This window comes from Botrytis cinerea, chromosome 2, assembly GCF_000143535.2.
Source record: "Botrytis cinerea B05.10 chromosome 2, complete sequence".
In the NCBI taxonomy this organism is placed as follows: domain Eukaryota; kingdom Fungi; phylum Ascomycota; class Leotiomycetes; order Helotiales; family Sclerotiniaceae; genus Botrytis; species Botrytis cinerea.
The window spans coordinates 643,567-670,921 of record NC_037311.1 but is presented as its reverse complement, the minus strand read 5'-3'; the positions used below and the strand labels follow the sequence as shown (position 1 = coordinate 670,921).

Below are 27,355 nucleotides of genomic sequence, written 5' to 3'. Positions count from 1 at the left end.
GAGCACGAGTTGTTTGCTCGGGCTTACTTAATTATGACGGTCAGATTACTTCGCCTTCATCGAAGGCCAATAAACTTCTGAGATTGGAAATAAGGTATCCAGAGAACGCAAACCTTGTTAACGATAGTCTTAAGTTCGGGGTTCTACTAACCGTCGGTTCTACAGACGAGAACTCTTCATACACAAACCTAGGTGTATTGGTACAGAACTGGAATATCGCGGCGTGGGTTGATTCTTCGTATAAACGCTGTATTGCCGTTGCTCGTACGCACGCCTGTGGGGCTGGACCCATCCGGACCTTGCTAGACTTGTCTGTCATCTCTACCAGATGAAAGTGTTTTGATCAATGGCAGATCGATTCGATTGACATGTAAGGGGAGTATGAGAAATTCCATCCAACGATTCCTCAGCTGAGCTGTCATGCAGCAGCCACGAATATCCTTTTCTCGGATAACGTTCCACCCAGACCAACCATACGCACAAGTCAAAAAGCTTCTTGAGCCTTATATCATACCATGCCAATGAAGGCACAGCTATGGACATATCTCAGCTGCAGGGTCTACACCGTAACGTCTCACATCAGGCGAAAGTTACACATGAAACATGAAGAGTACCGGTCAAAACACAGATTCTCTCCACTAGTCTCCAAGCTTTCTTGACAATCATATAACGCCACTCCACAATTTGATGAGCATTAATACAGATTTACTGCGATCCAATTCACTCGCAGCATTGTCGCCGATATTAACGGTGAACATTCACCAATCCCATGAGTTACAGCCTCTGATTTACCCCACCAAAACCACTCCACCAGCCCCCCACTATAGCTACGAATACACTCGTATCTAGATACATAAACAAGGCTCTCCCTCAAAGATCTTTTCCAATCAACATTTATTCCAAAATATCTCTCAACATGTCTCATTTTTTCCATGATGCCAAAGCTGCCATTGGCGACTTTGTACATGAAGTCGAGGCAGAGGTTTCGAAGGTTGCAGGAATCTCAGACGGCGAGAAACACAGCCACACTCATCTCGGAGAGGCATGCCATACACTTCACATCAATGGAAATGAGAACAGGTTTGGCAGTTTCGCTCCTCAAAGAACTGGCCACGATATCAAATGGCATATCGACGGATGTGCATATATGTGGGCTGTATCTGTTGCCTTGGAAGAGGCACAGGAAAGCATCTGGATTCTGGATTGGTGGCTTACCCCTGAGCTTTACCTGAGAAGACCTCCATCAGCAAACGAGGAGTATAGAATCGACCGCATGCTTTTGGCTGCTGCCGAGAGAGGTGTCAAAGTCAACATCATCATTTACAAAGAGGTTACTAAAGTCTTGACATGTATGTTTTATCCTAATTTCTGGCCACATATCACGTGGACTAACCCCAATGTCCAGTATGCTCTGAGCACACCAAGAAGGCTCTTGAGGTTCATCCTAATATTTCTGTATTCCGACATCCGGATCACGTTCCAAGTGGTATTCACGTCGAATCGGAACTTATTACCGACTTGAAGAACTTCAGCTTGAAAGATTTTGATCTTGCACAACTTCCTAAAGAGGGCATTGAAGCTTTATATGGAGCCCGCAATGATGTTATTCTTTACTGGGCACATCACGAAAAGCTCTGTCTTGTTGATAGCAAAGTAGCTTTCATGGGCGGTCTGGACTTGTGCTTTGGGAGATGGGATGTGAATCAGCATCCAATTGCTGATGCACACCCAAGTAACCTAGACAATATTGTTTTTCCAGGTCAAGATTTCAACAATGCAAGAGTGTATGATTTTGAGAATGTTACAGATTGGCAAGAGAATAAACTTGATCGGACGAAGTACTCTAGAATGGGATGGTCGGTATGTTTTTTGTGAACATCCAACTAATTGTCGGACGACGAACTCTAACTATTGTTGTAGGATCTATCAATGTCGTTAACAGGACCAGTTGGTAAGTTAATTAGAGATATTGCCACTATTCCACTCCCAGGTTTCAATGACTAACACTTCGTAGTCGAGGATCTCCGGGCTCATTTTGTCCAAAGGTGGAATTTCATTTTCCGAGAGAAATACGACACTCAAGATACAAGATACACAGCATTGTCCTTGATTCCCAATGATATCCCTGATGGTTATTATAACGAAGATGGTACAAATGTCGGTTCATCTACCGAGGGTACAATTTCCGACACATTCCGTAGAGCAGGTACATTCTTTGGACGCTCAGGAGGAAATTCTGGGTATGGGGATGATCAAAATGGCGTTTCTATCCAACTCGTAAGAAGTTGTACTGAGTGGAGCAATGGCGTAGCCACTGAGGTAATTCTATCATTCCAAAAATCATGTCAAAGGTTACTAATCCGTATAGCACTCGATTGCCAATGCCTACATTGAGGTTATCCGACGAAGTCAACATTTCGTCTACATTGAAAATCAATTCTTCATCACCGCCTGTTCCGATGAGCAACATCCTGTCGAAAATAAGATCGGAGCAGCGATCGCGGAAAGAATCATTCGCGCTTATCAAAATGGCGAGCAATATAAAGTTATTGTTTGCATGCCATCAGTCCCAGCTTTTGCAGGCGATCTTCATGGAGATGATGCTTTGGGAACTCGTGCAATTATGGAGTATCAATATAGTTCAATCTGTCGTGGTGGTAACTCAATTATGGAAACAGTTGCTAAAGCCGGAGTACCTGATCCAAAGGATTACATCCGATTTTACAATTTAAGAAACTACGATAGGCTTAACGACAACGGCACGATGGCTCAAACCGAACAAGAAAGTGGCGTCAGTTATGAAAATGCTAGAAAAGAGCACGACGATATCGTTGGTGCTGGGTATGGCGGTTACGGTGAAGAAACTGGTGCTCGTCGGGGCCAAGAGAATTACGAGTATGATCAATACCAAAGAGCCGCCCCTCGTTCTCAGGAACACGACACAGTAGCAGCATGCTATATGGAAGATGGCCCATCTATTACATCCATTCCTTGGAATGGTACTCCCGAAGCTGAGCTCGATGCCTTCGTCAGCGAGGAACTTTACATCCATACTAAACTTCTCATCGCCGACGATCGCGTTGTAATTTGTGGTTCAGCTAACCTCAATGATCGCTCTCAACTCGGCACTCATGATTCCGAAATTGCAATCGTAATTGAAGACACCGAAACCGTTGATTCATACATGAACGGCCGCGAGTTCCGAGCCGCCAAATACGCTACCTCACTCCGCAGACAACTCTTCCGAAAACATCTCGGTATGGTCGCACCACAAGATTGGACCAGACCAGATGCAAACTATATGCCCATCAACAAAGATCCTAACGATTATGACTGGGGCTCTGACTATGATATCGCTGTCCAAGATGTGTTTTCCCCCGAATTTACGGATCTATGGAACGGTCGTGCGAGAACAAACACAGAAGTTTATTCAAAAGTTTTCCACGCAATTCCGGCGGATAATGTGAGGAATTGGGATGATTATCATGAGTTTTATGAACAGTATTTTGTATCGCCTAGTGATAAGGACACAAAGGAAGAAGACAAGGAGCCTGCGAAGTATCTTTATGGACATGTGGTAAAAGAAGAATTTCCAGGTGGTGTGGAGGAAGTCAAAGAGGAGTTGAGCAGGGTTAGGGGCATGCTTGTTGAGATGCCGCTATTGTTTATGGACGGAGTCGATTTCGCGAAGGAGGGTTTGAGTTTCAATGCTTTGACCGCTACGATTTATACTTAAATGGTCGTTTGGATAGACGTCGAGACTGGAAACATGAGTCCTACTTGGGTTGATCATTGACAATGTTTTTGAAAGCTTCTGAAATATTTCAATTTTTGACTTTGTTTTGGTTATTAGAATTAAATACAAGAAGTAGAAAAGCCTGCTCGGTTACAAACTACATAGATGACTCGTGGTTGATCTGTAATCCTATTTTTTCTCCACTTTTCTCCATTCCATTCCAAGGCTACATACAAAAGCCATACCAGCAGCCGCAATAGGAAGAATAAGAGTCCGAGACAATGCATAAGTATATGCATCAAGAACGCCATCTAGGTACTCTGATGGCACGGTACTTGTCAAATTCTTAGCGCCTAGCGCTATAATTTCGGAGCTATCCAAGCCAGGTATCATTTTCAGTTCTTGGGAAAGCGTGTTAGTCAGTATGTTTTGAGCAATGCTAATTGCTAACGCACCACCCAAAGCTTGGGAAAAGACTGGCAGTGAGTTTCCAATAGGCACGTCTTCGGTAGGAAGCACTATTTGAACGGCAGTATATGGAACCTGAAATCCGATGCCAAATCCGAATCCAGTGAGCACCTCATACCCAGCCCATTGCGCGGTTGTGCTGAACCTTCCAAGTGTATGGAGAACTCCGCAGCCGGCAGTGAAGATGATTCCACACATCCACATAAACGGCACGTAGTAACCAAAGCGCGAAACGCTCGCCCCACTCACGATAGTGGCAAGAATGTTGGAACCTAGATATGGTAACATTCTGATACCTGATTGTTCTGCGGTTGTCCCACGTACCGCTTGGAAATATATAGGTAGGTAGTAGATATGTGTGTCTATAGCCATATTGACAAAAACTGTAAATAAACAACTGGCTGCGACGGTACGCTGAGACGCGATTCGAAACGGAATCATAGCTCTAGTGCAGTGTGTTAGCATCATATAATTATGATGAACTGAAGATTTAGCTAAGACTTGCCCATCTTTTAGTTTGAACTCGACGGTAAGGAAACAGAATATCATGATTCCGAATCCGAGAAGACATCCCCAGTTCTTTGAGTTCGACCAAGGTGAATTTATGCCGCCGTCTTTCAATGCCAGTAAAAGACAAGTCATTGCACCGAGAAGTAACACAGCACCTAGAAAATCCATGTGTTTCAGCTTCTGTCGTATCGATAGTTCTGGTTGTGGGCGTGGCGGTACTTTGTATTGTAATGCAACTATAAGGATTGCCAGACCACCGAATGCTATGATATATAGTGTCAGTATCTCTGAAGGCTAATCATAGAGGAGGTTTTGAGACTCACGTAGATTCAGAAAGAAACAGAAACGCCAGGTAAGACGTTCGGAATCTGTGAATACACCACCAAGAAGCGGCCCCGCAATTGCTGCGATGCCGTAAACACTTGTGACGATTGAAATGTACAACGGGCGTATCTTAGGTCTGACCAAGCCATGACTGATAGTTAAACCCCCGGAAAAGATGCCAGAAGCACCCATACCTGAGATTGCTCGTCCTGTGATCAGAAGTTTGGAGCTGGTTGCCGTTGCACAGATTGTAGAGCCAACCTCAAATATCGCAAGAGCTGAAATGAATAACCACTTTATATTAAAATGGGTATAGAATCTTCCATACGTGGGTTGAAAGGACATCAGAGTTAGAAGGTAAGCCGATCCATACCAGCCAACATCATTGAGACTATGGAACTGGGTGACTATCTTGGGAATCGCCGTCCCTATTTTATGATGAGAACAAGCATCAGCAATGGTAAAGCACTTGGAGGTATAGAGTTACCTATAATGTTAGTATCCAAAGCAATCATGAATATGGAAATCATGAGTGCAAATGTTAACGGAACAAGGACGAGTAGGCTGGGATACTGAGCCTCATCTTCATGAGCGTCTGGTGGGATCGGCCCAGACTGTCCTGTTGGTTGATCTGATGACAACCTTTCAGAAGTTTCTTTTTCGTTTGCATTGTTTTTATCAGACGAAGAAGTGTCGTCCTTCAACTCTGAATCGTGTTCGAAATTCATTACAAAGATAGTTGATATAAATCTTGTTGACTCTGTAGCAACTGAAAGAGAAAAATGGCAAAAGCTACTGTACAGAAATTAAGCGACAGCTAGAAAATATAGGCATAGATTGATTAGAAAAAAGGGAAATTGCGGAGCCTCAAAAGATTAAAAAGTTTGCGAACATGCACGATACAAACAAAATTTCCTTGGAGTGGCGTGTTTATTTCTGTTGCTGCTATATGACTCTGGCTTGGCCTTGCCAACCAGCCAAGTTTCAACACATGGTGTAACATGAGCTTGCGGCGTAGCAACCGACGTACATAAATGCCTCAAATTAGAATTTGTTCTTTTTTAAAAACAAAAACAACAGGATGATGGCTGGGTGTAGGTCATCATTATTGTGTGACCTGAGCTAACGGATGTTATTATGTCCACGGTACTTTATTAGTGAATCTAAGCGAACCCGGCAGGTACTCTAGTAGCGTTGCATCCGAGTGTTGTCATGCACATGAGTTACAGGATATCAAGCCATTCAGGGCAAAGCAGTATCACAAAATTATGGCTTTGATTGATGAAAGATCGTATCTAATACTGGCACCCTACAATAAGCACCGTTGCGCCTCCACGTCACTCCCTCCATCCACCGAGTAACTGATTTCTGGGCAAGTATGGCCTGTGATCACTTGATAAATTGCTGGTTGGATTTCAATTGGCTCCTCCAAAATTTGCCTGGTTGATTACGCAAAGTTACAATCCAGATATGAACAACCTCACTTCAATGAACCGCTGTTAGTCGGCGCAATTTCGTTCCTGCTGACATACTGGACTGATGCCTCCAAATCGTTTTTAACCGGTCGAAGCTCGAAATGGCCATTTTCACGGGAAGAATCCGCATGATTTGAAGCACTATCTCCTCGTTGCCGAAGGATGGTGACACTACCGAATGGATTGTTTGAATCGGGCTTTTGCTCTTGTCGTGAGTCTGTCTTTGTATCTATCTTAAGGCTCGCATATTGAGACCAAGCTAGCCAGGTTCGGGATATGAGCTTTTGAGGATAAAGATACGACATTGCTGGCCTAGCAGCAATCATACAGGCGCATATCAATGTGACATTAGCCTCTACAATCTGCCAGATTGCAATACCTGGACTATCATCTGGAAACTGTCAGCACGAACTGCACACTGGGTACAGCTGCATTCTAGTGAAAGAACTGTTCTTACAAGTAACATCTTTGATGGTCTTGTACAACTGAACATATCTGAGAACGCTAATAATGCATGTGCTATATTTTGATTCAGTTAAGAGTTTCGATCTAACAGGAAGGTTGGGAAGTTCGCTCACATTCCACCGAGTAAGAAGAGTAAAATTAGCCCATATCTTTGAGAGGGCGGCAGTCGAAGGCTTTTAAGCACAGGTATTGGAGCGATTAGAATGGCAAAGTCTGTGAGTACCCATGGTATAGGGGCTACTATCAACAATATGTGCTGGTTTCCACAATGTCCGGGGGTCTGAGGATTCCATTGGGAAGAAATTGGGCGGCAAATAAGAAGTTCGCATAGTTGGTTTGCAACAAACCATAAAAGCAGTATAAGACCTAGAATGCGCGCGGTGATCTGAAAGCCTCTAATGATGAATATCCTATGCAACAAAACGAGTACTGATAGCTTGGCTGCGGTCAGGGTAGTAGGTTGTAGAAGTGTTCCTGCGAAATATGCCTGTGATTTGAGACATCCAGTGAGCTATTGGAAGTGATAGAATAAGTGAACTTGAAATTACCTTTGCAAAGCTGATATTGTCTTCAAGAGATACTGTGATAAAATGACGACCCAATCCGAAATTTAGTGCTATTGGAATGTAGAGCGTCAGAAAATCATTATCTTGCTAGCAAAAGTCGGATGCTTACCTGCTGCCACCATAGCACTTTGACCTATGCAAAAAATCTGTGGAAATTCTACTTGTCAGTAAAGTATGACCTTTCTTGAGATTAAAGAGGAGACTAACATAAGATATAACAAGCAAAGCATCATCTATTCCAAGACCAGACTGTCGAACTATTTTCGCAGTCAATCTAAGGGCAAGCGCAATGGTAGACAATATTGACCAAATGATTACGTTCTTAAGTATGGGTGCATTTTGATTGGCATTAACATAGGCCGGATCAGATAGAAGGATAGTCAAATTCTGTGAAGACATAATTGTCAATTTGAGCAGTAGAAGAGCTTCCTCTAAACACACAAATCCAATGTCAATGAGAAAGTTGAAGCAACGAAAGCAGTAGATCCGCGATACTGTTTGATATTCTTGACAATATTGACGTGCTATAAGTATCCTGAGTCCATTCATCACTTCATGGGATTGTAGGCTGTAGTTGAAAGGCTGCCAGAAGAAGAGAAAGGGGGAGATATCAAGTAACGCAAGATGCAAGACTGTCCAATCAACTCCTCGTTTGTAAATAATGGGCAAGCATATCCGAAGTAAGAAAAAGCTAAAAGCTTGGTAAGTCAGCAAATATCTCACATTCAAAACCACAAAATGGAAGCTGATGATAGTCAATGGAGGCGGAAAGGGGCTCAGCATAAAGAGGATAGATTGATTATGAGTTCTAGAACACGAACTTTGGCACCCAATTTGCATGGCGGGAGCATGATGCTTGTTGTGCAGCGTGTAATAACGATTTAATGTTGGGACACCACACCATTGCAAGTAAGATCAGCAGAGAATAATGCAATTGGGAAGAGTTTCTTCATTGATTTGGGGTTTCCAAATTGTCTGTATACATCCAAGAGGCACGTTCCTGCAGAGTCACCAAACATTTTTCCAATACAACACAAGTCTCATCATTAGATTTGTTTTAGTTCCTAGTTGTAGCTAAATTTATCAATAAGCAACATGTCATTCATCAATTAAGCAAAATAAGAGTGCATTAACCGAGCCATTAAACACATATTACCGCTATGAACTGACTGTGCAACCACATTGCTGACCGCACCGCTTCCATCTGACTGTTAAAGAAATTCCACCTCCACTACATTGAAATGAGAACCTCGTATCAGAAACTAGACGAGTAGTTTAGGAAGTGTCAGATTAAGGAGTTTGGTAAGGCTCAGTGGCAATCCCAACAAACCAATTCAGTTCTGGTGCATAGGCAGATGCGGGCCTAGCGAGAACTGCAGTAGATGTCGAGTTCTCGTTGAATGACTCCACTTCTAGTCCAGAAAAACGATCAGCTATCCAGTCCATCCACACTCTTTGCGAACCAGTAAGAGCCGGAACATGCGAAGTATTTGGGAGGCGCAAAAACTCAAGCTGGGATGAAGGATAAAGAGAAACAGTAGCATTCACTGCATTTACAGTGAGTTCAAACTTAAGAAGTGGGTCGTCTTCTCCATGTACAACCAAAAGGGGTCCTAAGATTCTTCGTCCTCCACTTTTGGTGATCAAGTTGTACTTCTTGACCCAAGGATTAGCTTTCCAGTTCGGCTGTAGAAGATTTCCCGTAAGAGCTGGTCTGATGAGCAAATTGTTCCCAACTGCGCTGCATCCTTCAATCCGCAGGAGGGTTTGCATGGTTTGTAATCCTTCGGGTGTGAAGATGTCTTCAAATCTAAAATCTGGGAACGCGGAAGCAGTACCTGGAGCCATAGCTGCACCCAGTATTGTTACTATGGGATCGGGATTTTCAAGAACATTGGTGGCAGGGGAAACTGCCACAGCACCGAGGTAACCAGTAATTGGAGACAATGCATTTTTCTCCGCAGTGGCCCATGCTGCACCGCCTCCTTGTGAGTGACCGACCACCACGAAGCTTTGAGAGAGCTGTGGAAAGGCTTGTCTTGCAGCTTGAACGGAATAAACAACGTCATTTGCTGCTGCAGGACTTGCCATATATTCGTGGGTGATGTGATTCCCCGTAGCATCTTTTTCCACGCCCAAACCTGCGTAGTCGGTGGCTACAACAACATAGCCTTGAAGAGCCAATTGAAAAGGGGCCAGGAAGTGCTGCCATAGATTGCGGAAATGAGATGGTGCGCATTCTTCAGACAGCCCAATAGTACCATGTGCCCACGCAACTACTTGATAGCCATCCGATTGATTTCTTGGAGACATAGGCCACAGTACATATGCCGAGACAGGTACCAGATTGCCATTGAGGCTCTTGGACTGGTAAATAAAACGGGACAATGCGGTATTAGGAGGCAGAGTGTACAAGGAGGAATTGGCATCCTCTTCAACCTTGATGAGTGTACCCGCAGAATGATTTGCTGTGCCGTCAGGAACTTTGTAGAATGCGTCGGTCTTGATCGAGCCATTTGACCAACTATCTTTTTCATAGTCCAGAGCGGCCGTGGCCGCATCAGGCAAGTGTGTCTGCTGAGCTGAAGGGGTGGCCCCAGATGCTGATTGGGTTTCCATTGTGAAGACCCAGGTTGATGATGAATTTGCTGAAATTGCAGTAAAAAAAATGATAATGAACACAAAAATATACATAGATGTTGGATTAGAGACCAGTATATGTGAGGATCATTCACCAGTATCCCAGTAGAATGATGATCGAGGTTGTGTGCCAAGAAGGCGTATCAAAATTCTGTACTGCGGAGGTGTTGAGATAACGCGTTGAACGGCTGGAAGATGTGTTACACCTACGGGATATTTATCCAAAACATCAATATTGCACAGCATAAACGGGCAACAGAGCGACTAAATACACTTATGTCGTTTGCTGAAGAAGTCGATGTGCGGCACATTCATGCAGTTGCTGTAAAGCGGCGAGGCATTTGTAGCCTGCCATCTTTTGATAGCGAGTAGGAAGAATAGATCTAAATGTGACAGTTATCCGCTTCTAACTACTGCATTCTGTGCTCGAATGATTCGCTTGGATGAATTGGCACCTCAAATCTCACTCCTAAGATTGTTCACTCCTTCTCTTCTTCAGTAGCACCGCTCACAACTTTTGGAGACTATTCTGATGTTTGAATTTATTCGCAACTACGCCGCATCCTAGTTTGCCATGTACCTGCATCCTCATATCCGGTGAAGAAGTTTTCATCGAGCAGAATGACATCCACTGTGCTAACAAGGGGGCTTGGCCTGACCGACGAAAGTAAGATCGGGGAAATCGGCACATCAATATTTCCGAGTCAAGTGAACGGCGCAGTAATTACACACGAATGAGCCGGACGACAGTCCTGTCTAGTGATAGGACAATTGCTCCCTCGCTATTATGGACGTGTTCATTCCGCCTCAAACGATAGATTTCCATTCACTCTCCTCGTATCAGCCCAAAGAATGAGTTTAGCAGGAGACTGGAATGGTTAATGAGAGACGCAGTCAGGCAAGCCCCTCATGGATGGTAGCACCCACTTCATCTGAAAATTCGAATCCATATTGGGGTCAACTTTCTATAAGAATTATTAAGTAGCTACCACCTTTTAGTTATAGTTACATATTCAATTGAGAGCTGCTCAACACTGCTCGAGTCTGATATTCTATCTTACCAAATATTTTCATACCTTGAGCTGTCTAAAGAACCACCATTACAACTACAGCACCCATTGTGTACGAGATCTATATTGAAAAGCAAGAAAAATGACTCAAAATGACTTCGAGCCTATTGCTATCGTCGGTATCAGTTGTCGATTTCCGGCTGGCGCTAACAGCCCTGAAGAGCTTTGGTCTCTTATTTCTCAAGGAAAGAGTGCTTGGTCAGATGTCCCCGAGGATCGTTTCAACTGGAAGTCCTTCCTACACCCATCTTCCGACGTTGTGGGTACGATTAACTCCCGCGGTGGTCATTTCATCGACCAAGATATTCGCACTTTTGATGCCGGCTTTTTTGGAATACCGCCAGCAGAAGCCAATGCAATGGATCCCCAGCATCGCCTTCAACTCGAAACGGCGTACGAAGCGCTAGAGAATGCTGGGATCTCACTCGAAAAAGTTCGAGGCTCCTCGACATCAGTATATGTTGCCATATTTAACAGGGACTATGATCGAATGATGTTCAAAGATACCAATGACATCGCGAAATATCATCTACTTGGTTCCGGCGAAGCTATTGCATCAAACCGTATCTCGTACACATTTGATCTCAAGGGTCCATCAATGACAGTGGATACGGGTTGTTCTGGAAGTCTGGTAGCTTTACATCAAGCATGCCAGGGACTCCGTTCTGGAGATACAGATATGGCTTTGGTGGGAGGAACAAGTTTGATCTTGAGTCCAGATACCATGGTTCCCATGAGCCGTATGAAGTAAGTGCACGTTCAGAGTTCTCAATCCATTAACTAATCTGATAAACGCAGTGTTCTTGATCCTAGCGGTAAATCTTTCGTCTTCGATGATAGAGGAGTTGGCTATGGACGTGGAGAAGGAGTCGCTACCATCGTTCTGAAAAGATTGAAAGATGCTTTGAATGCTGGAGACCATGTTCGAGCTGTCATCCGGAATACAGGCATAAACCAGGATGGAAAAACATCAGGCATAGCTCTACCCAGTCAAGTTGCGCAACAGGCTTTAGCAAATCATGTTTTCAAGCAAGTGGGGCTCGATCCATGTAAGATCAATTACGTAGAAGCACACGGTACCGGAACAATAGCCGGGGATTTAGCAGAAACGAAGTCTATTGCGAACGTATTTTGCACGGAAAGAAAGAAAACTCTTTATATTGGGTCTATCAAGTCTAACATTGGCCATCTTGAGAGTGCTAGTGGTGCTGCTGGACTCTTGAAAGCTATCCTAGTACTCGAAAAAGGCCTCATCCCTCCTAATGTCAACCTGAGCAATCATAAGAAAGGTCTCGATCTGGAACAGTCAAACATTGTCGTTCCTTCAAAAATTGAGAAGCTTTCTGTTGATGAGGACGGAAAATCTCGCATAGCAATAAACAGCTTTGGTTACGGGGGTACTAATGCCCATGCGATACTTGAGACTGCCCCTCTGGTGAGCACTTCGAGTGACTTTGTAGGTCGCTTTTCACTTACCAACTCACTGTTACCACTCGAAGCTTTATCAGAACAAATAAGCAAGCTTGGTAGTCAAGGCTCTATGGCATCAGCTAAACTATTTTCTCTATCTGCGAAATCCAAAGCTTCTTTGATTGAGAATATCAAAAAGCTTCGAATTTGGGCTTCGGAATTCAAGGCTACAGCTTCGAACAACCAATTGGAAAATCTTTCCTACACATTGAACCAACGACGATCTGTCTTTCAATGGCGTTCCAGTATTGTAGCTTCAACGTTTGAAGAGCTTATCCAAAACTCAGACAAAGCAATTTCTGAAGTAACTAAAGCTTCGGCCAATGTCAGTGTTGCCTTTGTGTTCACAGGACAAGGAGCTCAATGGGCGTCAATGGGACTAGAACTATTTCTCAGCAATCCTACGTTCAGAAAAAGCATGCAAACTTCAGATCAGATTTTGCGAGATCTTGGATGTTCCTGGAGCTTGATTAAAGAGCTGTTTGGAACTGATCAGGCGCTTTCTTGTGTAGATCAGAGCATTATTGCTCACCCTGCAACTACAGCATTGCAAATCGCACTTGTAGACCTGTTTCGTTCTCTTCGTCTTACCCCATCAGCAGTATTAGGGCATTCCAGTGGTGAGATTGGAGCGGCATATGCAGCAGGAGCTTTGAGTCACGCCGTAGCCATCGCGATATCATACTATCGTAGTCTTCTTTCTGGGATTGGAAAAAAGACTGCTGCCACCAAGGGCGCTATGCTTGCTGTCGGTCTCGGTGAGGCCGAAGTAACTCCATTTATACAAAGCTTGCGAAACGGAAAAGTGGTAATTGCATGCAGCAATAGTTCCATGAGTACCACAATATCTGGAGATGAAACTGCAATCATGGAGTTGCAACATGCACTTGAGAGTCGCTTTATTTTCACGAGAAAGCTCAAAGTTGACACTGCTTACCATTCACACCATATGGAGCTTGTGGCAGGTCAATATTTCAACATGCTGACAGGACTTACCCACAAAGATCCGGACCCAAAAGTTTTGTTCGTATCATCTGTCACTGCTGGAAAAAAGACCACGGGATTTGGGCCTGCTTACTGGGTCGAAAATTTAGTTTCAAAGGTTCGGTTTTCTGATGCACTGGAATATTTGTGCCAATCGCAGGCTTTAGTGACCGGTACATCCTCAAAATATATAATTTTGGAGATTGGACCACATTCTACTCTTTCCGCACCCATCCGTCAAGTAACAGCACAGCTTAGCCACCAAAGCACTATTCAATATCTTCCCAGCTTGATACGTCACCAAGATTCAACACGTTGTATTCTAGATTCAGTCAGAAGACTCTACGACTGTAGCTATACTATCAACCTAACTCCACTCAATGATTTTTCTAAAAGCGGTATTCAGCCTGAAGTGGTGGCTGACCTTCCCAGCTACTCATGGGACCATGGTACACCGTACTGGCATGAGTCGCGTCTAAGCCTAGAGCATCGCTTGCGTAAAAGCCCATATCACGATCTTCTAGGAGTTTGTATTGTAGGTGGTACGCCGTATACTCCTCATTGGAGACACTTAGTTAGCATTGAAAAATTACCATGGTTGGCTGATCATGTTATTGATGGCTCAATCATATTTCCAGGAGCTGGTTATTTATGTATGGCAATTGAGGCAATTAGAGGGCTTTTGAGGGAGCAAGGACGCCATCATGACACAATTCTTCGATATGTTCTCCGAAACATCTCTTTCTCAAAATCTCTGACGATTCCTTCCTCGTCAAATCACGTGGAGATCCAACTTGGTTTTGATTTAGGCAAGAACCAGAATGACAGGACGTTAGTGGATTGGATTGGCTTTGATGTCAGTTCCTTTCAGAACAATAGCTGGAAACAACATTGTTCTGGCAATATCAAAGTGGAGTTTCATATGCCAGCAGATGAAGTCGAAGAGCTCAGGGAGGCCACTTTTGTAGCTGCCTCCGAAACAGAGATGCTACAAGAGTGTTCTGATGGTGGCGCTGAGCCTTACGAAGCTTCTGAGTTTTATGCCAAGATCAAGGCACTGGGTAACGATTATGGGCCAAAATTCGCCACTATACGGAAACTGATGGTTGGAGACTTCCATTCTACTGCTACGATATCAACTCCAACGATAAGCGAATGCATGCCTTCAAACTTCATGCAACCACATGTTATTCACCCAGCTACAATGGACGCTATATTTCAGGCTGCACTGCCCCTTTACCTTACTCATTGTATTAACGGACCAGTGATGCCAGTCTATATTGATCAGCTCACTGTCAACTCCAATGTGTCGGCAGCTCCCGGTCAAGAATTTTGTGTGGCAACTAAACTCAATCCAACCGGCCCAAGGTCAGCAATGATAACCAGTTTGGCATTTCAAAGAGACTTAGATAATGAGCTGAATTGCGTCTTGAAATTGTCAAATGGCGAGCTGAAAGGACTTGGGGACGCTCATCCTAATGGGAATTTTGAAAAGGCATTGCCACGAAGCTTTACACATACGATACAATGGAATGTTGATGTTAATTTTATGACAACTAGAATATTTAGACAGTACCTCTCACCTGCTATGAACGAGGCAGAGATAGCAAAACGCCAAGCAGCAATCGATAAAGTAGCCGCCCTTTATATTCACGATTTTCTTCACGATGCCAAAGATACAAATGTCCAATTACCGAAACACTTCTCGCTGCTACTGCAATGGATGCAAAAGTATTCGAAGACAAAACAGTACTATAAGCTTATCTCGAATAACTCTGTAAAGAATGTGGATATGATATTATCTGAAGCACGAACTGGGATTGAGGGGGATTTTCTACGACATTTAGGGGAGAGACTGGTATCAATTATGTCTGGATCATCCGATGCGCTCTCTTTAATGCTAGAGGAGGATCGTCTTGGGCGATATTACGCAAACGAGTGGCTCTCAAAAGCATCATCTCATTTGGTTAAATATCTCGACTTATTGTCCTTCAAGCGACCAAACTTAGTCGTATTGGAGATAGGTGCTGGCACTGGGGGCACTACCTTTCCTGTCTTGCAACAGCTAGGAAACGGGAATAACTCAATTTTCAAGAGATATGACTATACGGATATTTCTTCTGGTTTCTTCGAAGGAGCTCGATCAAAATTCCAAAACTGGTCGAATTTGCTCGAATACAAGACTCTCAACATAGAAATCGATCCCCTGGAACAAGGTTTCGAAGAGGCTTCGTATGATGTGGTGATTGCCTCAAATGTATTACATGCCACAAAGAATGTCACTCAAACTCTGGAAAATGTGCGAAGGCTTCTAAAGCCAGGAGGAAAATTGGCATTCGTTGAAATTACACGATTCTCGCCAATGCATAACATGACTTTTGGCCTTCTACCTGGATGGTGGGCAGGTAATTATTCTCTTTATTACTGAAATCATACATGAGCTGACTGATCCAACAACAGGAATTGATGATGGACGACAAGATACGCCGATCCTGTCGGTAACACAATGGAATGATGCATTACTTCGATCTTCATTTAACGGCGTCGAGGTGTCGGCGAGTGACTTCGATGGCCCTGCTAGTTTATGTGACCTCTTAGTATCAACATATACCCCAACATCAGTTGAACCAGAACTCGAGATCGAGATTCTTGTAGGGGAAACACTAGCAAAAGTGAATAACCCCAGCCATGACATCCAATCATTTGCCTGGGATATATATCTCCGCCTCCGAGAGCAAGGATTCAAAACATCATTTTCCTCATGGTCCAAAAAGAGGGTTGATAGTTCGTGTCTATATTTGATATTGGATTGTAGTAACAATCCAGTCTTGGCACATCCGACTCAAGAGATGTTTCAAAACATCACCCAGCTTGCAGCTCGAGGGACCCGTATTGTTTGGATTACCGTTCCTAAAGATACAGGCAAGTTCTCAGCCAATGCTGAGACCTCTTTGATCAATGGATTTGCCCGCGTTGCAAGAACAGAGAACGAAGGACTGAAATTCACAACACTCGATATCCAGCAGGCTTACTCATCCCAAAAAAAAGAGATTTTAACGATTATTTCTGACATCATAAAAAGCCTGGAAGTTACTGACAGAAGTACCTCTCAGGAATCCGAGTATACATTTCGTGATGATCGTGTCTTTATACCACGTCTAATTCCCAACGCTTATTTGAATAGCATAGTTACATCAACCTTGGACATCACCCGACCCGAGCCTGTTAGATTTCAACAGTCACAACGCGCTTTGAAACTTCATGTTGAAGTACCTGGACTTCTTGATTCTATGATCTTCCAAGATGACAAGTCAAAAGAAACTCCACTCGAAGATGATAAAGTAGAAATTGAGGTGAAAGCATGCGGTGTCAATTTCAAAGACGTATTTATCGCGCTTGGCCAGATGAGATCAACTGATCAGATGGTGGGCGAGTGCTCGGGTATTATTTCGTCAGTCGGTGCAAATTTGAATCACAGATTTCGAGTTGGAGATAGAGTATGGTCACTTGTTGCTACACCATATGCCAATTTTGCAAGATCTCTTGGATGCACTGTCTATAAGATCCCAGACTCTATGTCATTCCTGACTGCAGCGTCCATTCCCGTAGTCTTTACTACTGCTTATTATAGCCTTGTCAATGTTGCAAAATTGAAAAAGGGACAGACTGTCTTAATTCATGCTGCATCTGGTGGAGTTGGTCAAGCAGCACTTATGATAGCAAAGAGCATTGGGGCTGAAATATTTGCCACTGTCGGAAGTCTCTCTAAGGCAGAAATGCTTATGGAAAGATACAATATTGCCAAGAGTCATATATTCTCTAGTCGGTCACTGAACTTTAGTTCGGGTATCCGCCGACTCACGAACGGTGGGGGAGTAGACGTTGTGCTGAATTCTCTCGCTGGGGAGGCAATGCAAGAATCGTGGCACTGTGTCGCCCCAATGGTGAGTTCAGATGACAGAGCATGATACACAGGATAACTAACAGCGTTAGGGTACATTTGTTGAGATTGGTAAAAATGACATATACCGCCGAGGGAATTTAAGTTTAGAACCTTTCGAGAGAAACATTACCTTCGCATCTGTCGATATGACCCTTGTGGTTAAACACCAATCAGAGAAGCTTCAACCTATATTTGAGAACGTAATGAAAATGTTCAACGACGAAGAGCTTCGCCCTGTCTATCCTCTTATGGATATGCCAATCAGCCATGTTGAACAGGCATTTAGACTTATACAAGCTCGGAAGCATATGGGTAAGATAGTCTTAGATGCTGATAATTCTAGTCCTGTGACTGTGTCTTCTCCCATTAGCACACCTGTGCGCCTTGATAGCCATGGCACTTACTTGGTAGTGGGTGGTTTGGGAGGTCTTGGAAGGGTCATCATCAGGTTTCTTGTCTCTCACGGAGCGAAACATGTCCTCATATTATCTAGAAGAGCCCATGAAGAGAAATCAAAGCCTCTCATGACGGAGATTGAGTCACATGGTGCACATTGCAAGATTATAACCTGCGATGTCTCTAACAATGAAGACTGCATACAGGCGATTGCTAATGCCCAGCGAACTATGCCTACTATTCATGGAGTTATCCAGGCTGCAATGGTTCTTCAAGTAAGTAGCTCCAATTTCGACGTTTTTCCATGACACTAAGACTTCCAGGATCGAACACTCGAAAAGATGACAGCTGAAGATTATAAGGTGACCATAGATCCTAAGGTTTTGGGCACCCAGAATCTTCTGTCTTCTTTGGACGTCGACCAATTGAAATTCTTTATTATTCTTTCATCGTGCTCTACAATTGCTGGAAATGCATCGCAGGCAAATTATTCAGCGGCATGCAGCTTCCAAGACGCAGTCGCTCAATTACATAGCCAGGCATACTCCGATCCAAGAATTACGTCATTGAATCTTGGTATGATTGAAGGATCAGAATCTCTAGAAGATGTCTCCGATAATGCCATTGAATTGTTGCGACAGAGTTGTGTGCCTATCAAGATGGAGGAATTTCTCTCGCTTCTGGAATTTTCAATGCGGCCGGAAGCCCGTGAACATCACTTTGTCCAGATTGCGATAGGTTTGGACAGGGAATCGATAAGCAACAGGAAAGACATCAAGCTGCAATTCGTTTTCAATCATCTTCCAGGTCGTATGATTGATCTCGATTCTGCACCTGTAAGAATAACAAAGACTATCGGGGAGGAGCTATCCGCCGCCCGTAGCATTAATCAGATCAAATCCATCGTTACCACAGCAATTGCTACAAAGCTATCTGCACTTACTGCGTCCGATGCCAGCGAATTGGATATTGATGCTCCTATCGAGAATCTGGGTCTAGATTCTTTAATCGCCATTGAGCTGAAAAACTGGATCAACCGTTCGCTTCGGGCAACGCTACAAACCTCAGACATTCTTGATGCACCAAACATCAGGTTCATGAGCTCAACCGCGTGTGAGAAATCCGAGTTAGTCACGAAACATCCTCACTCAAGAATCACGGAGGATGAGACCAGTAACGGGAATGTCAGTGATCCCAAGATCAAGATCCAAGGCGGGGCCAGTAGTCTTCCCCGACTGCCATTACCAGAATTAGCAAGTACTCTCCAATTCTACGAAACATCTGTCCAAGCTTTGTGCTCTGAAGAAGAGATTCAGCAACTACGCACCGCAATCAAAGAATTCCAGAAGACAGGGTCCATTGGCGTGAAATTACAAGATCGTCTGCGTGAACGACAGAGTAATCCTAATCTTGAGTGCTGGTTAGCTGATCTGTACTGTCCACATGTTTATTTACGGAACAGATTCTCTATATCGCCATACGGAAATTTTATGACGGTGCATGCCGAATCAATCATTCAGCATGGACAAGCAGAACGAGCTGCAATTGTCACTTTGGCGGCGATACAATTCAAGAAAGATCTCGAAGCTCAGAAAGTCTTACCAGTGCTGCTAAATGACCAGCCGATCTGTATGAACGCACTTGAATGGCTGTTCAATGCAATTCGAGCACCATGTTTAACGGTCGATCAAATGCAGAAATTTCCCAGTCAAGATTATGTTGCTGTCTTGAGAAGAGGCTGCATCTACAAAATTACTCTCCACGATGCTAGCGGCCACAAGATAGAAATCGATGAACTGAGAGATATATTTGAACTGATTATTGAATTTGGTAAAGTAGAATCGACTCGTAAATCAATAGCTGGCTTGACAGCCGACCGCAGGGATAGTTGGTCTCAGGTGAGTGTCCATCGTGCTCCCACCATTGTTGATGAAACACATTTTAACGAGTCTAGATATATCAAACTGTTCGAAATCAGTGTTTGGAGAACTCCGATACTGTTGATATGATAGAAAAATCCGCTTTTGTAGTTTGTCTCGATGATGGCAGTCCAAATACCACAACAGAACGAAGCAACCAGTTTCTGCTAGGTGACATCTGCAACAGATGGAGCGATAAAACATTACAGCTAGTTGTCTGTACAAATGGAGAATCAGGGCACATTTTTGAACATTCAATGATCGATGCTCTAGCTGTCTCCAGGTTTGATGAATCAATCCGAAAAGCCATTCTTTCTTACGGTGAGAGTTCGTCAGACCTAAGCAAGGGGCAAAACGGCATCAATGGCAGTAGCCACATTAATGGCGCAAGCTTTATCAATAGCAAGGGCAGCGAAAATGGTACAAACGGAATTAAGCACACAGACGGTGGAGAATGGCTCAAAGAGTACCAATATACTACAACTACCGAAATAGAATTGCATATTGCAAGTCTCGAAGAGAGATACTCGAAATCTTACTCACCAAGTGAAACCTACAGTTTCACCGGAAATCAGTTTGGCAGCCTATACTTACGCAGCCATAATGTGTCCCCAAAATCTGCCTACCAAGTTATCATACAACTTGCATCTTTGATGTATTTCGGTTACCATCCTCCCTCTTTTCAGACTATCTCCATGGCCTTATTCAACAAAGGTCGTGTTGAGCTTATGCAAGCTGTGCTGCCTGAAACCTTAGCCTTCACCAACTCAGCATTCAATGAAGACGTGTCCATGCAAGAACGTCGCGAGCTTTTCATAAAGGCAGCAAAGACTCATGCGGCTACCACGACCAGAATCTCCCGTGGCCGTGGCTTTGCAACACATCTTTATGCTCTTCGTGAGGTATTGGAAGATGGGGAAGAGTCTCCGGCACTGTTCAATCTTCCTTTGTACTCGAGAATTCGCCCCGGGAAACTCATGACGGATAATGCAAATCGAAGAGAAGTGATTCGCGAAATGGCGTTCACAATGCCCGATCCCGAAAATGTCCTTTTGCATTATGAACTAGATGACCACAAGTACGTAGCACTCCCCATTCTTTCTTTCTTCCATAGAATTCATCCGTGAGCTGACTCGTCTTTGGAATATAGATGCGACTTCGTTATCAAGGCTCCTCCTAAACAATCAAAGATTTTTTTCGAAGCCATCGAAAAGGCATGCGTTCTTGTTCGAAAATTGCTTGGAAATTCGTAAAGGATGTATTCTCAAATGACTAGCTTATCACATGTCAATAATTCTATTCCAGGTAATAACAAAAGAGAACATGCATTCAATTTTCATGCAAGTTTTTTGACAACGGTGTGAAACAAGATTCTGCATATGCGAGTGTGGTTCCTATTGATGTCCTCGACTGATATCTTCCACAATCAAAGCTGCAAATTGATTTGATCCATGATGATCTATCACCTTGCTGTCAGTCTAGTCAATAGATCCTCTTGAGAAATAAATAAACCAGAAGCAGGTCATCCACATAAAAGACTTAAGCAAATCGTATTTCCAACCCATCTTTCCGGGACAAACCCATCGAAACCCATCTGATTCTCCTCGCACTCCATACATTTCCCAACTCCCACTACCACGCACGTGCGCTCTGATCTGTTCTCATCGTCTTCAACTCCTTCCAATCCGGCAGTCTACACATTACCCAACTTCTCTAAACTCCATACCTTCTCCGATGCACATTGTGTAATGAAAGCATGGGATTTAATATCTGATATCCACAATAACTATCCTTTATATCGTGAAGAGATGAGGAGCTAACATTAAAGGAGTAAGTAACTCCGTTGCTACAAATCTATACATCGGACAAAACTATTTCTCTCCACATTCTATTATTTACTACACTTTATTATCATACGTTAGACGAGTATTCATCAACTCATTGACGAATACCCAGTATATAGTATCAGCCTATCGATATGAGTTCCAATACACTCTCAAGACTCTAGAGAAGTAGATAGTAAATACAATATGTTCAGATACAACACAGCTATAACAACGAGTATGTAATTAATTTATCTCAAATTCTCAACTCAGGCAGGCAACTGATATGCTCCTCTCTTCGCAGTCACCTTTACGAAATTTCTTTTTTTTTTTTTTAAAAAAAAACAAGGACTGTTAACGAATGACCAAAGCAAATCCGTACGAGGTGTGAATGGGAGAAAAAGTCAGTTCTACAATGAATTTGATCCAGAGAGAGTGCAAAGGACTCAGAGGGTTCACGAGGTATTGTATAGTTGTCAGAACTGTAATGATTCATACTATGACAAGGTAGGTAGGCCATCGAGGGTGGCTTGGGTAGGAAACTTCCCTCAACACCAAAATTTTAGGATATCACTACAGACAGAGCACAGCCAACTCCCTCTCTCATCTTCATGTCTAAGAGACATCAAATTCTATAAGAAAAACTATCATCCGATTCAAAATATCTAGCTACCATCTACACAAACACCACATACTCATCCATCCATCCGACCAACTGACCAACCAACCAACATAATCAGTCACCAACAAAGTTCCTCTTTCTTCTCTTACAAATTTACAAAATTCTATTTCCACCCATCATCCATCATCCATCATCCATCTCACAACCCAATAAATCCAAACTTGTCAAACCCACCACAACTCTCTCTTTCTCTACATTATCCATCATCGTCCCGACCGATAAACCCAAATGAAGCCAGCCCCCCAATTTCAAAAAAAAAAAAAAAAAAAAAAAAGTACCAAAACGCCAAAAAAAACTGATCACTGGCGGTTTCGAACCGCCGACCTTGGCGTGCCAAACCCATCTGAAAGAACAAACCAGATATTAGCACCACGCTCTAACCAACTGAGCTAAGCGACCACGATTGTTTTTATTGAAAGCCACTGAACTTATTCCTCATAATATACAAATTCCCCCCCCACACACCCTCATTCTCCATCCACGTCCCCACTAAGTGGAGCCAGCAGGCCAAACAAGGAGATATAATGAACCCCCCAACACACCCCGAAAACAAGGATGAGCATCCCCACGCTAGCCCACGCTACGGGGCCTACCGCATCCCTCCCCTACGAAAAAACCCGGCGGCTCGCTCGGAGAAATCCATACATATTACACTACACACACATATGCACAAATGACAGCGGCACAGAGTGGGATGCGCACCACCCTAATGACAATCAACAACATGCATCACGACAAGCCAGAGGAGAGGAGAGGAGAGAAGAGAAGAGACGAAATGAGGGGAAGAACACGCTAGAACCATTCTATTATGTACACGGTACATTAGGAGATGAGGAGATCGGTCATGTGTTACGTATACTTCGTGGAGTGCATATATGTGGTGTAATATGGTATGGTATGGTATGCCATGGTGTGGAGTTGATCATGTAGATGGAGTGGTGCTGATGATGTGTTGGGTATGGTATGGTATGGTATGGTGTGATCTGGCGGGGTATACTATACTATACTATACTATACAATACAATGCAGGAAAAAACAGTTCGGGACGAAGGCAGGGAGGGAGGGAGGGAGGGGAGGAGAACAATACAAAGGAATTTAGAGTTTAGATACCTACCTACCTGCCTACCTACCTACCTGCCGCCCCAGGTACATACATACATACATACAAAATGAAGATTCCGGGGTTTTCTTCTTCTTAGCATCGCATGCATGAAGTTCCTCAAAATCACTCCGTAGATATCCGAACAACTGGTTTCCGTGCGTGCTATTGTGCATATTCATATTCATTCTCTCTATGATTGATGTCTATTCTTTTTCCTCTGCTTCCTTCTTTCCTTCAAGTCTGTAGGACGAGGGAAAACGCTGCTGCTGCGTGCGAGGTCCCGCTAACTAAGGAATCTGATTTTCATCTCATCTCATCCCATCCCATCCCATCCCATCTTGTATTGTATTTCCCGCTCTCAAGCCTGATCATTATATCCTCACATACAATCCTGACATTACAAATTCACTATTTTTCACCACATCTAATTCGCTCAAAAGTCATTCAAATGAACCAATCTTCATTCTTTTATGTAATTCAATCATCACACCATAATTCTCATCACACCATTACCCGTTAATATACAAAAAAGGTCATTTCCTGCTCGACCCCGTGCGCTCATTCAAAAGTGAGAATGCCCCCTAGCCCAAAAGTAGTACTCCCAAAGTACATACATACGCGCCCAAGACACCCGTTTGCCCATATCATATAAACCGAATATCGATATCATAATAAAAAATGCCTCCACCAATATAAAACCCCCTAGTGCGTAACATGCTTTTATGCTTTTATGCTTTTTGCCTTTTGCTTGCTTTTCCCAAGAAGAAAAAAAAAGAGCCCTCGCAACGCAATGCAATGCAAATGTTATAATATAACCCCAAGATAACCAATTAGTTTTGGTTATCCGCGCAAGACCAAGCACCGTGAGAACTAGCGGTATCCAATTTCATAGAATAACCGCTCGCGTATAAACCCGCAAAACACATAATACACGCCAAAATAATCAAGATAATATTAACGAAACTCAAGAAGATTTTCTTGGAGCCTTGAGTGCAAGATCCCCAGTTGATGTAAAACCAACAGATACCAGGGAGACCGTAGGAAAACCAAGATGCGAAAAGAGCAGAAATGAAACCGAGGAGATCGGAAAAGACGGGAATGGATTCAGCAATAATCCACGCGATAGCCCATGTTCCGAAAGCGAGAGCGACCCAAGTTCCGGTGGCGACAAATCCTCGGCTGTTCAAGTGTTTGGTTCCGGAGAAAAGTCGAATGTAAATGTATTTGACAGTGACGTGAGCGAAGATGACTCCTGCGATAATGATTGTTGGTAGAGCGATTCCCCATGCGATCTTGCGAACAAGAGGACTGTTGCTGTTAAGAGCTGGACTTGCGACATCTTCACCTGCATATCTGTAGATGACAAGAGCAGCGACGAAGTAAAGACTGATGTCGACAGTTTGAAGGAGAACGAGAGACTTTGGGAAGTCCTTTGGATCGCGGAGTTCAGCAATGAAGCTGACCCAGGCAACGTGACCACCATATGCGAAAACGACGTTGGAAATACTGTTGAAAGCGGTTGGGAATGATGGGCTGTAAGTTCCCTTCATATCTGCAGCGTCTGCTTTTGGCGAAACACCCAAGGCGACCATGGTGAGGACAACGGCGGAAAGAATACTGGTGAATGCTATCACAATTATTAGCGTATTCGGTAAAAGAGGACTTGGCAAAACTTACAAACAATGGACAAGAACGAGACATTCTTGAGGGTTCTGTTCAAGGAGAGGAAACTGAAGACAACCAATCCAACGACACCCCAGAGAATAGTACAAGTTGCATGGTTCGTGAGAACATTCATGGCAATGGTAAAAGTCAAAAGATGCGATGCCATGCAGAATATGCAGTAAATGACGTAAGCAGCACCGAAGATCTCTCTTCCCCAGCTACCCAACAAGATTCCACCAATGTCTACATAAGTTGTAACCTAAAAGTTGAGTTAGAAACTGGAAATATTTTCAATTGCATCTCCTGAAGCTTAACATACCTGAGGATATCGCATTTTGAATTGCCACAAGATGTAACCAGAGTATGTGGTGAAAACACCGAGAGCAAGAATGGAAATGAGGCCACCAATGAGACCAACATTGGCCAAAACAGCTGGTAGAGAAAGGATACCAAGTGAGATATTTTCAGCAATCATAACAATTGCTCCTTGCCACCAAGTCATGGTTTTGTCTGATGATACTGTCAGCGAATTCCATCACCAACCAAGAGTAAAGAAGCTTACATTGAACCTCTGCGCCTTCCTCATTACCAAAAGCATCGAGTACCTCTGCCACCTTCATGTCGGAGGACTGATCGTCCGCCCTGATGTTACCCCGAACATTGTTGGCGGCTGTGATATCGTCTTTGGTGGCTTTATTCGAAGTTGCCTTTTCGGGATCCATATTTGCAAATTTTGATGATTCGTTCGCAAATTTTTGTCTTTGGCCTTTTCTCAAGGTCGTTTGTCGATTTTAGATGCTAGTGATTGACGTTGGAACAAGAATGAAGGATTGAAGCTATTAGTTGAGGAAGGAGTAGCTAAGTGTTGAAAGAGAGTTGAAAGATGGCAAAAATAACATCAAGATGTGGACACGAGACGAAAATATGTAGGGTTTCTGGACGGGGCTAGACACGCTCGACACCGAGATAAGCCAAAGATTGACAATCGATTTCTATTGAATTCAAGTAAGTTCGATGAGGGGAACGTCAGTGCGAATGGTAAGACCATGTTGGAAGGTGGTTCCTAAGACGTAAGTAAAATTCTTTTATATGGAGTTTCATCAGTGACTGTGGACCGTTTGTTCCTCTGTGACTCCACTAAAAAGTAACTATTATGTTTTGGCGAGGCGACGTAAACAACGGTCTCCATGAAATCGCCATAACTTGACAATTTTCCAGTGTGATCTCGGTATTGACCATGTACGTTTTGACTAATTCAGGGTATTGAATCTGGGGTAGTGCGTGGTATTGCATGCCAAACCTCGAGGATATGAATCTTGCCAACAATCTGAGTTGGATTGGACTTGATCATTGCTGCAAGTAATCGACACGATGTTCACAAGTCAACGTGGTTGCCTCTTCTCTTCTCCAACATCAAAATCTGGAGTAAAGTGATGCTAAAAATTCGAGCAAATTGAAATTTTCAAGCTTGTACCTGACTGATTCCGCCTTACGTTGCAGATCATGCGAGTCAGTAGCTTTATTCGACAACTCCCGCAGCCTCTTCGGGCCGCCTTTAGACGAAAGTAACCTTAAATGGGTGAAGGCGTATTTTTCCATCCATTCACCGTCTTGTATCCACCCTTCCCTCCCAATTGACTGAGGCGAAAGTATAAAAGGGCACCAAGCACGCACTGTATTCGTACTCCCAGACTCCGTAGATAAGAAAACCGAGACGGGATCCTGAATTGGTAAACAGATGTGATCATCTATCTTTGAGACATAAGCATATCTATCTACGGGGTAGAGTAGATAAAAATGGTCTCACATTTTCCCAACCCCTCGGTGCCTTCACGCGATATCCGCAGCAGCGCGAGAGATTGTAATCCCCCCCCTCATTTTGGAGAATCATCGGAATCGAAGTCGATGCGTGATCAAGGGGGGGGAGGAGACCATTGAGGTAAAGCGTGGGTGCTTCCATCCGGGATAGTCGTCTGAAAGAAAGCTTCGTATAAATTATACTTTTTCCTTAATTCCGTGGTATAAGATTTCATGGGACAATGCCTTGGTAAGCCTTACCAAGGCATTGCTAGCTTCTTGTTAGCAGCGAGGCAGCATAAGATATTCATTTGAAGACG

The 27,355-nt window shown here is 43.5% G+C and overlaps 7 protein-coding genes across 8 annotated transcripts; 3 read left to right on the top strand and 4 right to left on the bottom strand.

The window, feature by feature from the left end:
• Nucleotides 1-52: 52 nt before the first annotated feature.
• BCIN_02g01720 (hypothetical protein) lies at nt 53-3,835 on the top strand. Its single transcript, XM_001558897.2, has 5 exons — nt 53-1,349; nt 1,406-1,860; nt 1,921-1,951; nt 2,015-2,319; nt 2,369-3,835. Exons 1-5 carry the CDS (start codon nt 917-919, stop codon nt 3,734-3,736), a joined length of 2,592 nt encoding a protein of 863 aa, XP_001558947.1. The 5' UTR covers nt 53-916; the 3' UTR covers nt 3,737-3,835.
• Nucleotides 3,836-3,843: 8 nt separating this feature from the next.
• Nucleotides 3,844-5,870, bottom strand: BCIN_02g01710 (hypothetical protein; the record flags this gene model as incomplete). 2 transcript variants are annotated; one of them, XM_024691153.1, is made up of 5 exons in its annotated part: nt 5,526-5,870; nt 5,038-5,466; nt 4,710-4,977; nt 4,192-4,649; nt 3,844-4,137 (listed from the first exon to the last, which is right to left on the bottom strand). In XM_024691153.1, the coding sequence occupies exons 1-5, from the start codon at nt 5,764-5,766 to the stop codon at nt 3,926-3,928; spliced, it is 1,608 nt and encodes a 535-aa protein (XP_024546923.1). In that variant the 5' UTR covers nt 5,767-5,870. The 2 variants fall into 2 exon arrangements, with proteins under 2 accessions (XP_024546923.1, XP_024546922.1); XM_024691152.1 differs by having other exon boundaries at nt 3,926-4,649.
• Nucleotides 5,871-6,294: 424 nt separating this feature from the next.
• BCIN_02g01700 (hypothetical protein) lies at nt 6,295-8,131 on the bottom strand. The gene is made up of 6 exons (XM_024691151.1): nt 7,752-8,131; nt 7,654-7,690; nt 7,527-7,594; nt 7,092-7,465; nt 6,971-7,032; nt 6,295-6,904 (listed from the first exon to the last, which is right to left on the bottom strand). The coding sequence occupies exons 1-6, from the start codon at nt 7,941-7,943 to the stop codon at nt 6,519-6,521; spliced, it is 1,119 nt and encodes a 372-aa protein (XP_024546921.1). The 5' UTR covers nt 7,944-8,131; the 3' UTR covers nt 6,295-6,518.
• Nucleotides 8,132-8,480: 349 nt separating this feature from the next.
• BCIN_02g01690 (hypothetical protein) lies at nt 8,481-10,425 on the bottom strand. The gene has a single exon (XM_024691150.1). It carries the CDS (start codon nt 10,236-10,238, stop codon nt 8,835-8,837), a length of 1,404 nt encoding a protein of 467 aa, XP_024546920.1. The 5' UTR covers nt 10,239-10,425; the 3' UTR covers nt 8,481-8,834.
• A 260-nt stretch (nt 10,426-10,685) lies between these two features.
• Nucleotides 10,686-21,321, top strand: Bcpks2. The gene is made up of 7 exons (XM_001558902.2): nt 10,686-12,001; nt 12,053-16,113; nt 16,169-17,652; nt 17,702-18,322; nt 18,371-19,945; nt 20,002-21,044; nt 21,117-21,321. Exons 1-7 carry the CDS (start codon nt 11,337-11,339, stop codon nt 21,217-21,219), a joined length of 9,552 nt encoding a protein of 3,183 aa, XP_001558952.2. The 5' UTR covers nt 10,686-11,336; the 3' UTR covers nt 21,220-21,321.
• A 1,632-nt stretch (nt 21,322-22,953) lies between these two features.
• On the top strand, nt 22,954-23,517 carry BCIN_02g01670 (hypothetical protein). The gene has a single exon (XM_001558903.2). It carries the CDS (start codon nt 23,027-23,029, stop codon nt 23,399-23,401), a length of 375 nt encoding a protein of 124 aa, XP_001558953.1. The 5' UTR covers nt 22,954-23,026; the 3' UTR covers nt 23,402-23,517.
• Nucleotides 23,518-23,982: 465 nt separating this feature from the next.
• BCIN_02g01660 (hypothetical protein) lies at nt 23,983-26,126 on the bottom strand. Its single transcript, XM_001558904.2, has 4 exons — nt 25,801-26,126; nt 25,558-25,748; nt 25,251-25,497; nt 23,983-25,200 (listed from the first exon to the last, which is right to left on the bottom strand). The coding sequence occupies exons 1-4, from the start codon at nt 25,958-25,960 to the stop codon at nt 24,404-24,406; spliced, it is 1,395 nt and encodes a 464-aa protein (XP_001558954.1). The 5' UTR covers nt 25,961-26,126; the 3' UTR covers nt 23,983-24,403.
• Between the last annotated feature and the right edge of the window lie 1,229 nt (nt 26,127-27,355).